At 38.2% G+C, this 17,128-nt stretch overlaps 1 protein-coding gene across 1 annotated transcript; it reads right to left on the reverse strand.

The window, feature by feature from the left end:
• Positions 1-602: 602 nt before the first annotated feature.
• Positions 603-11,178, reverse strand: SUS2 (Pre-mRNA-processing-splicing factor). The gene is made up of 15 exons (XM_008230478.2): positions 10,749-11,178; positions 10,013-10,136; positions 9,802-9,894; positions 9,278-9,668; positions 5,277-8,689; positions 4,785-5,038; positions 3,847-4,463; positions 3,656-3,762; positions 3,302-3,556; positions 2,709-3,182; positions 2,245-2,406; positions 1,896-2,093; positions 1,515-1,793; positions 1,160-1,402; positions 603-1,055 (listed from the first exon to the last, which is right to left on the reverse strand). Exons 1-15 carry the CDS (start codon positions 10,988-10,990, stop codon positions 864-866), a joined length of 7,044 nt encoding a protein of 2,347 aa, XP_008228700.1. The 5' UTR covers positions 10,991-11,178; the 3' UTR covers positions 603-863.
• Between the last annotated feature and the right edge of the window lie 5,950 nt (positions 11,179-17,128).

Here is a 17,128-nt window from a genome sequence, read left to right on the forward strand (position 1 = left end):
ACCCAAAATTAACCCCAAAGTCAACTTTTTGGGTGTGTTTATAAATGGGTTTTGAGTGTGTGTAATGATGGGTTTTGGGTGTGTTTATATGTTTAAATAGTGCTTGGGTTTTTTTATAATTTCAACCCCCATTTTGGGTGTTTTAGTAAAACTCCCTAGATTTTTTGTATCCTCAGATCGTAAAACTGACTTCTATAGTCCACAGGAAGTTATAATGTTAAAACTTTTGCCAAATGGCTTTAATGGCTTTAATTGGCTTTTTAGGAAGACAGGAAAATTATCAGTTTTCTTTTTTTTCTTTTTTAAATTTTTATACAAGCTATAATCTACTTCAAACTATTCTAAATTACGGAAAAGGGGATTTGCCCTGAGTGCAATAAGGAGCACATATACTCTAGCCAGACTAAGCCCATGCAGGAAATTATCACTATTTAAAAACCCCCACATTGTAAGGAACTTGCATAACTGAAGCTCCAAAACAAGGCAAGAGGTAAATGCCAACAGCAAATAAACCACTGTGTTAAAATTTAATTATAACAAAGCGTTCAGTTTTTGTTTTCTAAAACAGAAAGCATGACAAAATCCCCAAAGACACGTGCACATATTTCTAAACTTGGCTAGAAATTAGTGAATAGTTGTAATACAAGGATTCTGCCTCCCAACTCAAGGAGAAAGGGAGAAGAGTATGACAATAAAATTCATATTTTCGGCAACAAAACTTGTAATTTGCCTCTAGATCAAATATTTACAGGCCTCGTCTAAAAACATGAACATTACTAGTAGCTTTACAGGTGCACAAGCATATTAATTGCTAAATGGATTGCTACAACAAAAAAGGCTGCGTTACATGCCAGAACAAACATTTATGTGAAGGTATCATCGCGATCACCCTCCACTGTGTCACCCTCCTCCAAGTTGCTGAACTCAAGGTAATGGGTCGGCCGATGGTCCTCGTGATAGTACTCCCTAGGGGTCCCAAGCTTGATGCCATACTTCATGCTAGGCGTATGCTTCACCCCCATGAAGTTGTAGTTCCATGGCCCAGTGTCCGGAATCTGAAAACCAAGCAGCAATTAAACAAATTAGATCCCTCAGTAAGAATGGAAACCATCCAATAATTTCATAAATAACCAAACAGAGGTTAATGCACTAGTCTTACCATATAGAAACCAAGGAAGCGGTCACTGAGAAGCATCTGGACCTTCTCATAATGAGTGGGAAGGTATCCGTGAGGATTGCTTCCGGTGTCTTTGTTGACACGTCCCCACTCATAACCAGATGGAGTAAGTTTGTATGCAGTTAACGAGCAGGAACCTGGAGTGAAACTGCAGGTCAAGATGATGCATTTCTCCCCATCCCATTGCTTGGTGTTCTCTAAAATCTTTGCGTGAGTGGTGAGATCCTGCAAGACAACATTAAACATGGGTTATTTCTTGTCTATCACGTTCCTCTACAGGAAAAGACAAATATGACAACAGATAACAAGGACTGAAACATTAGTCACGTAAACATACCTGTGGAGAAAGCTGAGGAAGCTCATTCGGCTGCGTGTGCATCCATCCCAAAGGTTCCAAGTCATTGAGAAAATCATGCTCAGGAAGAGCTGATGGAAGATGAACTTGCTGATGGGTCCCCCACTGTGGTGCCATGGCAATGCAACGTATCTCCTTAACCTGAGGGTTGTCAGGAGGGCTTATCCCATACAAATAACCGGCAATTTGTGTCCTCAGATCCGCAATGCAGATGAATTTTTTCAAAATGTTCTTTGGCATAATATAGGTGTAACCCGTTTCCTGTAAAACCATTTGGGCTCCACGTCAGTCAACAAATAAGAAGCACAAAGAAAATAGCAGCAAAGCATAGAAACTATCAAATTACTAAAGATAGAACCCTACCTTTATATCTTCTGAATTCACATATATATGATTGACACGAAGATATAGATTTGTGGCTGATATTGCCCTGACACGCCAATCAGTTTTGGAACCAAAAGCATTTTGCTCATAGGGACTCGTAGTGGTGACAATGAGTTCATCACCATGCACATTCGTAGTCCTTGTTGTGACTGCTGTCAGCTGACTGGCTTCTTTAGCCTGAAAATACAAATTCAGCATTTTATATAAGTTAATCTATAACAACATCAAACAATGGTCTACATATAACAGAGTAACACAAAACATGTCTGCACATGTATGTGTGCATCTGTGTGCATCACAATTTAAACCACCACAAAAGAAACATCACCTGTTTTTCTATCTCTGCAATCTGCTGCCTTTGTTGAGAAGGTGGAGTGATCTCAGCTCCAAGTATAATGTCACGGATCTCGGATTGTGTCAAGGCCGATGTATTCACATTGTTCTTTTTTGCATAGTCTGATAATATGAGATCCCTTAGAGCAACCTCAACCTGCACCATATTTAGAGATATTTATACCGTTGGAGATTCATGTAGAAGTACAAAAAGAGTCAAATAGCACCCCTAGCCCCCAAAACAGCAAAAACCCAAACAAGCTAATTAAAAAGCAATTCCAATGAAACTTCTTTAAACCTTTCAAGACCAAAAATCAAAATCATTTAAAAATTTCTTTGACCCATCTTAATAAGTAACAGATAACTGACTAGAGTTTATCGTAGCAACTCTGATGGGACAAAAAAAAACATTCATCTAAAGCAAAGCATCATCAAGCAAAATGAAGACAGTGAAATTACCTTCATCCATTGATCATCAGAAAGAGAAGGCCAGATGTGGTGTGGCTCAGTAATGACTGTTTTATCAGGCTTCAATAACATCTTCGCCTTCTCATTGTTTACATGAAGTGCACGAAGAATCAGAATTAGTCGGGAGAATGCAGTGTATGATGAAATACTCTTCAACCAATCATCATAAATGTTGAACAGAACCATCTGCGGTTCAGTTGCCTTCAATATCAGATCACCAAATTTCTCAATCTTCAGACAAGCCTGGAAAGGAAGCTGCAGCTCACTTCCTTTTATGACAATGTTGGGGAAATCAAGCAAATGAACCTCCAATGGATCCAACATTCCCTTACGAGTCACAATAATTTGCTTCGGCTGTTCTTCAACAGGCAGAGAGCGCACAAGTGCAGCAACTTCTTCAGCTGTTTTCCACTTGGCCAATTGACCAAGACGCTTCTGTCCTGCCCAGACACTTGTGTGGATAACCTGCAAAATATGAAGTTCAAAACCATCACACAGAGAGAGAGAGAGAGAGAGAGAGAGAGAGAGAGAGAGAGAAGTTAATTTCAAAATATCACAGAAAGAAGAAAAAATAGAAAGCATACCTTCAGGAACAGCTGACCAGTCCTTGGATTGAATATGAAAATAGCTCCATTGATGGGTTTTGTAGTGAGATTTCCTTCAAATGTTTTATGTATCGTAACACGATAAACATTTGTGTCATCAACAAACCAAATAATTTGGTTGCTGAAGATCTCTCCATAGTTTTGGGATGACAAATATGGTTCCGTGGGCTCAGAAGAATAGAGCTGCAATCCTTTCCTTATTCGCTCCCTCAGCACATACAAGGCTGGATTTGACTGCAAGCACATGACGAACAATTAGTTTGCTGCTTTCTGTACAAATTATGATGTAATCAGAAGGTAGCATAAAAAATTCAATTGTTATGATTAACATACTTTCATGATCTTGTTCATTGCTTGCTGAAGCAGGGGTTTTGACCCAGGAAACCAGTTACCAAATGCAGAATGCAAATTATAAGCCAAATCGAGACCAATCATCACCCCTGCATGGAACACAATCACGATTACATTTACAAAAGACAGATACAAATATGTGAAGTAGTAATGCAACCGGAAAAACAACATACCTGTGGGAGAAGGATAGATAGACATGTTGTCGGTGGTATAGTCCATAAACTTAGCTCGGGTGTAACGCTCAATATCATGGGAATCATAGTCACCCCAACGGAGTTGTACATCTATCCAGTACTTGTTGCTAGCTTTCTGATCAAACACATCCTTTGGCTCAGCTACTAGACTAGGTTTCGACATTGGCCATCTATGAGCAGCAAACAGAAGAATGTCAGCACAGGAGCTGTTCATTTTGTAACTCTTCCTGGGATGTATTGTTTCCTTCTGCACTGTTTCAATTTCCAATGCATCCAACTCTTGATCCAAAACCTGACAGAGATCCATGACAACACTTTCATGAATCTTCTGCCACAAGTGAGCACGGAATATCTGAATCAGTGAAATCTTCAAGGTCGGAATCTTGCCATGCATGAAGATTCCAGTTAAATCTAGCTGCACTTGGAAACCGACATAAACATTGGCACGATTTATGGTAGGTGACCACCAAAGAGTAAACCTACGATTGGGGATTTGGTTGAGCCCAGATCTTTGTGCATTGGTCAACTTCTTATACTTCATTGACTCCTCAAAACCGGATGCCTTCTCCCAGAAGAGCCCCTCCCAAGTAGGAAAGCTGAAATAGGCAAAAGGAGTTCAGTAAGGTGTAATAACATATGTTAAAACTGACATGTATGTTTTCCACATCAACCACATATAAGTATCACCTCTTATATACATAATAGCACACAAAACACATGCTGCATATAATAACATCTATTATATTTAAACAAGCATATCAACCACATAAATCTGCCATGATATTGATTGATCTTCCCATGTAATGATGTAGTATGAATAGTTATAAGAAATAGCATAATGTTATATAGACTTAGGGTCTAGGATGATGACAATGGAAATTGACAGCTGAGCAAACTAAATAGAATAATGAACTTACTATGTTCCTTTGAATAATGTATGCTCAAGGATTCCCTCAACACCTCCAAGGGCTTGAATAACATCAGTTCGGTAGTTGTTTAAGTTCCATAATTTTCCATCATGCCTCTGGTGTGTCCACCAGAAAGGATTCTGTTTCAAGACTTGGTACTGCTTAAAATCTGTGCGAACTCTCCACCCTTTGTCATATGCTAAAGTGTGCCTGTCCTTCTGGAACAAAGTATTTATTCGTGGAATTCCCCTATCCCATGAATCCTGTCCATCAAATTAAAAAAGACACTTCAGAATAAATAATTTCCTGATAGTACTCTCCAAATATTTGAAACCAATTATGCCCACTAGATAAGAGTCAACGGGGAAGAAATTGCAGCAGAGTGGATGTAAAACTACAACCCACAAAAAATGAAAAAGAATAAATTAAAATTTACAAAACAATTTTTTCTTTAAATGATAGAAAAGCATATGGAAAACTGGACAAGAACAAGATACTCACTTCCAAATCTTCAAGCGTTAGACGCCTATTTTGTGCCTGAGCTTCCTGCCTTTTCAGTGCATATTCTGCCCAAACACGCTGTGAATCTATAAATTCACTCTCCCATGGTTGTATGTAACGGTACAGATTTGGAATCAGCTGGTCCTCTTCATGACTCATTCCACTCCTAAAGTGAGTCACACCAACATCCGTCTGCTGACTGTATCGGAGGTCACTTTGTGGAATCAATATATGACCCATAGATAACATACCAAGTCCTCCGATTTCTTTTGGTGTGTAGAAAATGACAGGCGGAAACCTGCTAGGCATCTTTGAATTCAACCCAATCTTAATACGGGTCTGTATTTTATTTTCACACTTGACCAGCAAATCCAACAGCTCTTGTGTATGTACAGTTGCTTCGCGGAAGTAAGTCATAAGACCAATAAGTGCTGTATTCCATTTGTTGACAATTTTTGTAAAAGTTGTAGACCCTGAAGACATAAGAATCTGCCTCACACGATTTTCAAACACCTTCATGTGTTCATCATCAACCCGTAAGAAAGCAACTGCAGTCCTTTCCTTTGTCTGTTCATTCTGCAAATTCCAGACACCATCCCTCGTATTGCTAAATGCTTCTTGACTCATTCTTATCTTGGGAAGTATCCGAACTTCAAAACCACACATGCTGAAAAGCAAATTTGGATTATCCTTACTGTAAACAGAAACAAAGCTGTTTTCCCACTCCAAAGTGGTGATACTTCGAGGAAGGCGGTTCTTCATATCCCAAAAAACACTCCTCCCAAGATTGACATCATGTTTCATGAGCCTCATTCGAGCATCTCTTGGCCAGCATTTCTTATTATTGTATCCAACCATATTTTCATTATTGGGATCTGGATGCTCAGTCAGATATCGCTGGATAAGGTCCCGAGCCTCTTCATGAGTGAAGCGGAACAAGATATGCACCCTGTCTATGTATCGAGAATACAGCCTGATAGGATGCCGAGTCTCAACCTTTGTATCCCAATAAGTGATGAACTCATTTGGCATTTGGGGTGGACCAGCAATCTCACTGGCTCGAGTCAATCCAAGAAGCAACAGATCCAACACAAGCCCATAGTATTGTACAACAAACGATGCAAACTGAAGACCACGTATAAGACCATAAGAATTTGTATGACTCATATCTTTGTAAGACAATACCACGTTGTTTTTTGCAGTGACATAATCAGCAATATTATGGTCAAGGACAAGACGTAGAAGCCTATTTAGCATTGTCAAGTCAATCTTTTCAAAGAACTTCTCAAACTTCGTTTGAAGCATCACCACACACTGCCCCTCACTTGTGTCCCATATGCTCTGTAAATTGTTTATTCCCTGACACCATTTATATACCAAGAGCGGGGGTGGCTCAGAATCTGCAGGCTTGATCCAGTTTGGAAAGAGATGACGTTTGTCACCCTCATACCATAAATATTGATCAAGATATGCATCCGTAATCTTCTCAAGAGGTTCAATCTCATAAACTGGAATAAGGTAGCTATACAAATCCATGAACTCAATACCGACTTCTTTGAAGGCACGCTGAGTGAGCAAGTGACGCTTAATTCGTGACAATGCCTCATGTGGATTATCATAGGCTTGTTCAATGAGACCCAGCTCCTCTCTTTGAAGCTGGTTCAATCTTACAGCCACGCTATAAGATTCCTTCAGCCTCTCCAGAGCAAGGATAAGTAGCTTTGTATCATGTTTGTATGACAATGGAGGGAACGGAATGGGGCTGAACTTTCTCGACTCCAACCAGTGCACGGTTGTCGTGTAGATTGCAACTGCCTCTTCAGGTGTAACATATGGACCATCTTTCAGATAATTGTGCTGTCGCTCCTGCTCTGCCTTTAGCCAAAGGCGAGTTAATCTTCCAAGATTCTTCCGACAAACTGTCTTATCTACTGTAGCACCTCTTCTTATGCGCTCGCGATTATAGTGGGCAACATTTGTCCACCAGTCTGCCTTTGATTTGACATAACGAAGAATCATATTCTCAATAGGAACTGGCAAACCAGGAACCTTCCAAGGAATATTTGCTTTCCAGCAACGCCACGCCTCACTCAGATGTTGCAAGATAGTTCTTGCCTTATTTTGCTTGATGCCCTCCGGCATGGCATCAAGAACGTCATGCATGACAGCAGCTCGAAGCTCCAAGTCAAAATGGCTTTCGACACGCTGCTTAGTTACAGTCTTTGCCACTCCTTTCGAATGCCGCCCTTCAAATTGCCTTGCAAGTAAATTTCCCAACCACCGTTCTAGAAGAGGAACTATGCCCCGAAGGAAGAACAACCATACCCTCCACATTGGTGCCCAGAACCCACATCCGGGTCCTTTCCCCACTGGCCCAGTATTGAACCGATAGTAAATCAAATGCTTCAAATCCTTGCACATTCTAATCTGCCGCATCAACCTATACTTGTAACGGTACATTCCAGTCAACTGACCAACATGAGAAAATGTGTATTGCAAGCCATCAGCCAATTGGAAGGCATCAACATTACCCAAACGGAACTGGATATTAGCATCAACTACAAGCTTTGTCAACCGCAAGATTTCACGGCAAAGATGAAAAGCATTACCAAACCGAGATTTCTTACGCTCTTTTGTTGTCAGTGTTTTCACAGGCTTCAGATTAAAATTATAATCAAGATGAAGGTAGTTCAAATTTTTCCTATGAATCAATAGATTTAGCATGTTATAACCCTGCTTACAAACTTGAAGACCCGCTTCAGCCCAATCAAGCTCTGTAGTCTGGAAAAATTTAGTAGCTTGAAGAGATCGAAACAAATGTTTCTTCTTTTGAGCCTTAGGTGGTCTATGATGTAGCTCATTCAACACAAAGCACTTCAGCAATTTCTGATAGCTGACCCGAACTTTAACTGGATACGAAGGAGGGCAATGTTCCTTATACCACTCTGACACAAGGGGTATATCTTCTGCTCGACGTGTCCGACCAGATCTCATGTTAAAAGGGCGTGGCGCAAACAAGAGGGAGATTCCAGCAGCTGTGGTGTCAGTATAAAGCTGAGTATCTTGTAGAAATGGTCCCACCCCCTCCGGTAAACCAAAAACATCATCTTCCTCCTCATCAAAAGTTTTCTTCTCACGCCGCTCCTTGTTGGTGCTGGGTATTGGGTGTATCAATGGATCATAATAAAACGCAGGCAGATCAGGATCCTCGGTTTTTATGTACATCACCATGGGTGTGTGATACACACAAAGCTTTACCTTCCTGGGTCTATTGTTGTAGAGATGAGGGAATGCAATTCTGTACTCTGTTCTGAGAGGTGACCGAATAATGAGTTTATTAATGTCATTAAACTCATTCCAGTCCTCATCCCCTTTCTCCATATCCCGATACAAAGGTTCAAATTTAGGTCCACCTGCAAAAGGTGTAGCAAAACAAAAGATGAGTATCTAAGTTAAAAGCTAAATACACCAACAACACACAAATATCTTAAGTCTGCAATAATTTCCAAAACCCATTAACCTTCATTACAGAACAGAGCTGTATTAAGGTTCAAATGAGGAAAACAGTGACCAGCAGAGCATAACCGAAAACCATAAACATAACACTGGCCCAGCCACCAGCATCCAACATGGCTGGTAAAATGCATGTTTGGTACAACACTTAATTGCAGTAACAAGTTGACAAAAATTTCCCTAGACTGCAAATTCCACCACTTAGACTCATGCAAAGTGTGAAGACATTCGGTCAAACAGGAACCTAAAATACCTAACTCGAACCCCCAACAGACCCTTTGGATCTGACAACTATTAATCCCACAGCCAGAATTATCAGAAGAATGAATCACAAACCAATTCAAAAACCACCAATGACATATTGAAGATTAATGATGTAAGGACACGCACCATAAACCACAAGTGAAAAAAAGAGAAAAGAAAATGACAAGTTTTCCTTTTGACAAGAATAAAACTAAGGAACAAGAAAAGAGAGAAAATATGCATACCAGGGATGCACATATTCAGTGCTTTGGCTGTAAAAAAGGACTCCATGTCAAACAAGTAGAAATAATTGCGGTCAATCAAATCAGAAAGTAGCTGTCCGGCAAGTCGATGAAGGGTTGCCATGATTGGAAGCGAAAGATGCCACTTCCGATAACTTGGACCATTAATGAGCTTTGTCTTAACAAGAGGTTTATGGTCATAAAACCAAGTATACACAGCGGAATCTTCTTCTTCATCTAACTCCAGTTGAATTGGCTCTAGGGGATCAACATCTAACAGATTATCAGCATAGTCTAATGGAGGCTCTTCGTCATCAAATGGTGGAAACCGCATTCTTTTGAAATGTCGACGATCCCTCTTCTCTCTTCTCATCATAATCCACATCGTACCCCACTGTACAAAAATAAAAAAACAAATCCGCTACATATCATCAAAAGGAGGTATAACAGACCAGCAATTTCAAGAACCGGATGACATATTATCTAATTTAAGCAGCATATAAACAATAAGAAAGAGAGATAACTACCTGAGCCAAATAGATGGGTTCAACAACCCAGGGTATTTCATTCACAAATGTGATTGCCCCGGTTATATGATACAAGACCTTCACATCACGGACCTGTTACAGCATTAATTAATAAAATGAGCTGGCTGTTATGTAGAAAGCACGTGATGAATAAATTTAAGCATCCAAATGAAAAGTTTGCAAGCATATGCGAGAGATATAGAATAGGTACCTGCTCCCAAGGCATTGGCATATTCTCGAGGAGCTTGTAGACTGCATGTGGAACAAATTTAAGTGCTCCTAGATACACTCGTTTATCATGACGAAATTTCTTCGAAGACATGTCCCCATGGTCTCTGTCAAAATAAACACAAACTTAATTATCATGCAGGTGAGATCTATGTACTGTACTAATTTCATGATTACAAGCGCATTCATTGCATGAAACCAAGCGAAGGCCACACTTGAAACAAAATATGGAATATAAGTTAAAGATTAGAAGCACAAAACAACATATATCATCTGGATAAAAGTGATAAAGCATAAGAAAATCATACTCGAATTGAAATCGCTAAGTTCTAGTTGAGGAATTGTCCAGATGAAAATCTTGCATATTCCACCCAAAAAAACCATTTAGCTACTGCTTGTTTTAGTGTTCCATCGACACTACAAAAAGTTTCTCCCGCAATATTTAACCCCTTGACAATAACAATGAATCACAAACACCTAAAGCAACCTAGCCTCTTCAATAACCTCATTCACAGGCTTCGTGAGCAATTTCAACTAAGAAACACTAACACAAACCTATTCTTCATTCTCCTTTGTATACATTTTCTAGTCACTTCTTTGTCCAATAAGCACAAAAAACAAAGTAAATCCAATTATCCAAAAACTAACCTTAAGATCTTTCAAATCCAAAACGATAAGGAAAACTATATGCACCAAAAATTAAACAGAAGAAAACTAACCTAATGATCTTCCTGACATGTTCAGGAGGCATGTCCTCTTTCTGCGACTCGACAAAGCCGAACTTGCGCTTATCGCTGTACCGCTTGGAATTGAGCTGCTGCCATTTCCGGGCCTTCTCTTCGAGCCTGGCCTCGGCATCAGCCGGGGAAGGCAATACCGTGTAAGAGGGCTGAGCCGCCGGCGGTGGCGGGATAGACGAACCGCCGGTGCCAGGCGGCGCAATCTGGCCGTTGTTCCACATACTGCGGAACCAAAACCGAATCGAGTATCAAACTCTGCACAAGGATTGTGAGAGAGAGATGGATAGAGTTTGCCTGCTCGTGCTTCCGCTCGAAGAAGCCTTCCGAGCTTCAATGGCGGTTCGAGTTTTCTAGGGTTTTGCAGGGTTTGGCTCTCTTCTCTCAGTGAGACGGAGAGTGAGAGATGTTGAAAAAGAGTGCGGGTTTGAGATGTGGTATTTATTTTTGCTAAAGAGACAAAAGGCGGTGGCAAGTGACGGTAGTCGGGGGGGCGAGGACCAGACCGCTTCTGGACATGGGCTTTTTTAGATTGGATTCTAGTGTGGGCTTTTGGATAACAAATTATTTTTATTCCGGCCCACTAACAACGTCACAACAACTGAGGGCAATTATTTAGACTTAGTACCCGTTTGGCATTGCTTATTTAGGGTGATAAGTGATTTTTTAAAAATTTTGGGAAGCCCAGCCCATTTGGTAACCTGTGATAAAATCACTTATTATTAAAAATCGTTGTGGGAGAAAGCAAAAAGGAAAGCAGCTAATGACCTGCTTTCAATTTCTGATTATGGGACAATCAAATTTGAGAAAGCGCTGGGTTTAATGAAAATTAAAATATTCCGAAAATACCCCAACATGATTCCACGCTCTCCTCTTCTTTGTGCGTCTTCTCTATCCCAAGCCATAGAGCATTGTTCTCCTTCTCTTCCATTCTTCCTCCATTTTTTTCTTGTTGGATCAATTGAAACGCACTCCTAAGAAGCCACAAGACTCAAGTAAGAGACATATTGTGTTTATTTCTTCTCAATTTCGTTCTTCCCTTTTTCTCTTTAATTTTTATGGTTTTAACTATCTTGGTTCTTCTTCATGCCATCTCTTCACAAAGATCACTCCTCTCCTTCTCTTCCACATATTGCCTACGATTTTTTTCTGGTTGGATAAATTGAATCGCACTACTAAGCTACAAGATTCAGGTAAGAGCCGCATATTATGTTTATTTATTTTCAATTTCCTTGTTCTCTCTTTCTCTTTGATTTCTAGGATTTTAACTTTCAATTGTAGCTACTGTTTGTTTTCTATATTTCGTATTGGCATGAGAATGACATTTCTGTATATTGGGTTTTAGGGCCCCTTCCTGATGGGGTCAAGTTCCTATAAACTGGTTCAATTGGTATAGAAAAGGGAAATAGGCAAATAAATTTCAAGGAGGTACTTCTTGGAATTTTCTTACTTGGAATTTTCTTCTTGGAATTAGGCAAATAGATTTCGAGGCAAATAAGGTCAACCTCCAAAGCATGAAGCTGTATTTTTTACTTGGAATTTTCTGTATTATCTTGGGCATAACTTCTTCTTTTTTAGGTTCTTCAATTCTTGTCTACTTCTTCTTTTTATTATTTCTTTCTAATGTTGGGATTTAGGAACAAAGGAATTTAGGGATTTAGTGAACCATCTATTTTAAGAAACCCAAATGCCCAAATGAGCACTTGGTGAAGAAGATTCTAGGTGAAGCTTCTCTGCTTGTCAAGCATGTATTAGCATGAACAACTCCATCCATAATCAACGAGCTAAGAAAATCCTCCATTTAAGATAGTTGCAGAGCAGATACCGCCATTGTTCTCCTTTATGCTACTTACACTGACTTAAGATAGTTGTTTGATAATTTCCAGTTTGTTCTATTATATGTGTCTATATATATATATATATATATATTAGTTTATATATATAGTTTCAGTGTTGAATATTCCAACGTAATTTTGAAATTCTGATCTGTGATAAAATTGTGCTACTAGTTTAAGCATCACTCAGGAAAGAATGATCCTAAGACTTTATAGCAGAAGTCCTATAAAATAATTACTATTCAATGTGGCACAAAGTTATAATTATACATAAGGGTTCAATTTGGTAAATTAGTGCAGAATTTTTTTTCTTTGCTCTGTTTTTTATTTTGAATTTGAGTAATTGTTTTATTTCATATTTCATCCTTTTAGTTTTCCTCTTGTTGTGAGCTTATCAATTTGTGGGCTTGCAGCATGCAATTGTTGGAAGAAGTAATTATCAATTTCTGTATAATTTGGGAAATATCGTATAAACAAAAGAGATCATGTTGGTGTTTATTTTGTTCTCTGTGTGTGTATCATTACTCTTTGAGATCCTTGCTCTAGCATATCTTAAAGGTGCAGATTGTTTCTTCAATTCTATTTTACTATTCTTAGTTGTAAATTTATGTTTCATTATTGTCTTGTCTTGTGGTTTTTCTTTTCCCTATCTCTGTGCCGCTTATCTATAGTTTGGTTTGTTTGTAATTCGCTTGTATACTTATAAAAAAAAAGTTTACCAAACGTCAAACTGCTTTCTCTCACTTGATTTCTCTCACAAATCGATTATTTTCACAGACAAGAATGCCAAACTAGCCCTTAATTTATGGTGTGTTTACTAATCAGGAATTCGAATTCTCATAAAAAATTGAATTCTACTTATGAAGGATTCCTGCATTTACTTCACTTTAATGAATTCAAAAGTAAGTGGGATAGACTTAATTTATAATATGTTTACTAATCAGGAATTGGAATTCTCATCAGGAATTGAATTCCATCTATGGAGGATTCATGTGTTTACTTCACATCAAAAAATTAAAAAGTAAGTGGGGCCCACATAAAGTTAGGAATTGAATTCCTAATTTTGAAGGAATTCAATTCTTGAGTGAGATGTGGTATTCTAATTCTTGAAGAACTAACCCATTATGAATTCATCTTTTTTACCTATTATATTCTCACACAATTTTGAAATTTTGAAATTTGTCATCTACTTTAACCTAACAATGAGGAATTTTTAGTAATTAGCATCATTCCTACCTCAATTTCATATGATTTAGTGAACAACTTCAATAGGAAATCGGAATCTAACTCTCCTTAATCCATATTGTTTAGTAAACAACTTTATTAGAAATCCGGAATCTAATTCTCCTCAATCCAACTCCTTCTCAATTCAATTCATCCTCAATTCAATTCATCTTAATCCAATTACAGATTAGTAAACATGTCATTAGTGATTATCGTTTCAATAATCTATCTACTAGCCTCTCTACATGCACTTGCGGGAACTACAATATGCTCTTTTGACCCCACATACTTTTACATTCCATAACACTTTAGGGAAATTTAAAATGGCTCTCTACACCCATTGTTTCTTCTTAAATTACCCTCACTAACCTAAATATATCACACTTTTTTTTTTCACACCCTATCAATTAACCTCGTCGCAAACCCTGGTATCCCTAAACCCCCATTGCAAACCCGAGTATCCCTAAACCCCATCACAAACGACAATACACCGAAAAGGAGGTAGCTTATGTGGCAAATCACCTCCAAAACGCCAAGCTTCTACTGCACAACTTTTGCGACGCCACCAATCCCAAGTCGTGAAGAACGACTTCACCAATCCTAGGTCGCGAAGAACTCAAGGTTAGCCTTCAATTTTGATTTGAAATTTTATGTTTCTCAATGATATTTAAAAAATTGGATGTATTTTAGCGTATAGAGATGTATTTATGGTTGTGATTTTGTTGAAAATGGATGTATGGGTTCGAACCTAATTTTACGAATATAAACGTATAAACCTTATTAGGTTGTTCGAACATGATGGTTTGATAAATAAGTCTGACTAGAGTTGCAGAAACGTATATGGGGGTGTAGGGAGCAAATTTAATTTTTATTGTAATTTTTGTTTTCCTTAACGGTAATTATATACAATGGTAAAATAAGTTATTCATGTTTAAAATTAGTGTGGGGTTCTAACAAAATTATCCTTTTTCCATCAAGCGCGCTACGTACCGTGACTTACAATTTTTTTTTTTTTTTACAATTATATTTTTCTAGATGGCCTCTTAAAAGTTTTCCCTTATCACCCTCTTTATCTAGATGCACGTATCAACAATTTACCTGCAATAAAAGGAAAAAAAAAACAAGAAATTGTTGATACCATAGTTGATAAATAAAAACATAGAAGAGGGAAGTTTCAGTGTTTGTGCGTCTTCAGGCTTCTGAATGTCTTAAATGATCATTAGATATGGAGAATCTTCAAGCTATTGAACAGAATAAACTCCTCCGAGCTTTACAAATCAGACATGCAGGTTGGTCCCTATCTATCTATACCGGCTTACATTCACAAATACATAGATGATGTAGAACATAATAAAATGAGCTGCATAAAAAATTCCAAACAAATGGTCCCTCGGTCCAAACATTGATTCACTCCTTGCATCACTAAGAAAAACATCAGGAGACTCCCATTGATACCTGTTGAAAGCCCATCTTTCTCCATCCATCTGCCAAGGCATGAAAGTATGATGCAGGAGCATAGGGTGGATCAAGATAGATATTTATCATTTAATTAGTTATTTCATGATATATTGTTATTTTCTTATTTAGGTAGTTTTAGGATATCTTTTATTATTTATGTGTGATTTTATAATTAATTAGTTTACTTTTGGACCAAGCAGTCTTGGTGCCCAAGTCTTGTAAAGCCTATAAATAAGGCTATTGTAATAGTTGTAAATGATGGAATATTGATGATTAATGAAATAGTTTATTTGTGGCATGGATTTGCTACGATATATGTGAGTTTGCACTAGCCCTAGATTTCGGTGCTCGTGTATGTGGTTGGTGACCTATGTCCTGATCCCGATCCCCATCAATTGGTATTAGAGCTATGGCTCAAGATCTGCTTTATCGGGGAGGTTTTTGAATGGAGGGTCGTATTGACAACTACAACGACATGGAGGAAATTATGAGGATGCTACAGACAACTTATGGAACGCGTCGCTCGCATCGAAGCTCGAACCCAGATAGGTAAGAGTTCTGACGGGGAGAGATGCATGAACCCTTATCTGAACCGAGTAGCTCGCATCGACACTCTAAGCCGTGGGAGTCTCGACGGGAGTACGAGGGGGATAACCCTTTTCATTATTGCGCTTCGCTGTGTGAGTCAAGTGAAGAGGGGCACGGTTATTCTCATTGTGTCTTTGAAGGTATAAATAGATTTGGTAATTTTGGTGCATCTTGTTATTCATCAAAGTTATTAAATTTGGATTTGCCTCCAATATTTGATCCTTGCAACTGTGAAAATTGCAATGAAAATTGTTTGGGTGTTCAAAGCAATTTTGATAAGCAATGATCAAAACAGTGAAGAGATGAGAATTGAGAAAACTTTCGAAGATATTATTGATTTTTTGGGCATTAATGTTTTCACTTGGAAGGTTGTCAAAACTTTGGTTGATTTTGTCAATCGGTTGAAGATTCTAGAGAGAAACATTTGCATTGTTAGAGGGAGTAAGAAGAAGCCAAGAATAACGAAATATTCCAAATAACTTTTTATTTGGAAAGGAAGATTTCAATTGGATGCTAAAAGATCCATAATTAATATGAAGCAATTGAATATTCTACTCAAATTTTCCTCAATCAAAGGCTTGAATTCGAGGACGAATTCTTTCCAACTAGGGGAGTCTGATGCAGGAACATAGGGTGGATCAAGATAGATATTTATCATTTAATTAGTTATTTCATGATATATTGTTATTTTCTTATCTAGGTAGTTTTAGGATATCTTTTATTATTTATGTGTGATTTTATAATTAATTAGTTTACTTTTGGACCAAGCAGTCTTGGTGCCTAAGTCTTGTAAAGCCTATAAATAAGGTTATTGTAATAGTTGTAAATGATGGAATATTGATGATTAATGAAATAGTTTATTTGTGGCATGGATTTGCTACGATATATGTGAGTTTGCACTAGCCCTAGATTTCGGTGCTCGTGTATGTGGTTGGTGACCTGTGTCCTGATCCCGATCCCCATCAAAGTATATTAGAAAAATTATTTCACCAGATGGCAGAATATTGAGAACATTCGAAACTATAATGAGGTGAATTATGAGCAAGAAATCCCATGAATTTCTAAGAAACACTGCTGCAATTTGCTCTCTAGCCTCTGTAACAAAGTGTTGGACAGCAGAACATAGTTACGCATTTTGAGCTACATCCAACCTACCTTCGTCTCTTAGATCAGTTCCAATCACCATCTGCAATAACCCAAAAGAAAATGCACGTAAATCTGTAGAGTTAATTGAAAAATAAACAAAACAAAACCCTT

Source organism: Prunus mume, linkage group LG4 (assembly GCF_029339155.1).
Source record: "Prunus mume cultivar Tortuosa linkage group LG4, ASM2933915v1, whole genome shotgun sequence".
NCBI lineage: Eukaryota > Viridiplantae > Streptophyta > Magnoliopsida > Rosales > Rosaceae > Prunus > Prunus mume.

Coding starts and splice junctions, on each gene's coding strand:
- SUS2 (XM_008230478.2), bottom strand. CDS start 10,990: ATGTGGAACAACGGCCAGATTGCGCCGCCTGGCACCGGCGGTTCGTCT. Junction 3,183..3,301: donor CTGGTCAGCTGTTCCTGAAG/GTATGCTTTCTA, acceptor CATATTTTGCAG/GTTATCCACACAAGTGTCTG. Junction 2,094..2,244: donor TTGCAGAGATAGAAAAACAG/GTGATGTTTCTT, acceptor TTGTATTTTCAG/GCTAAAGAAGCCAGTCAGCT.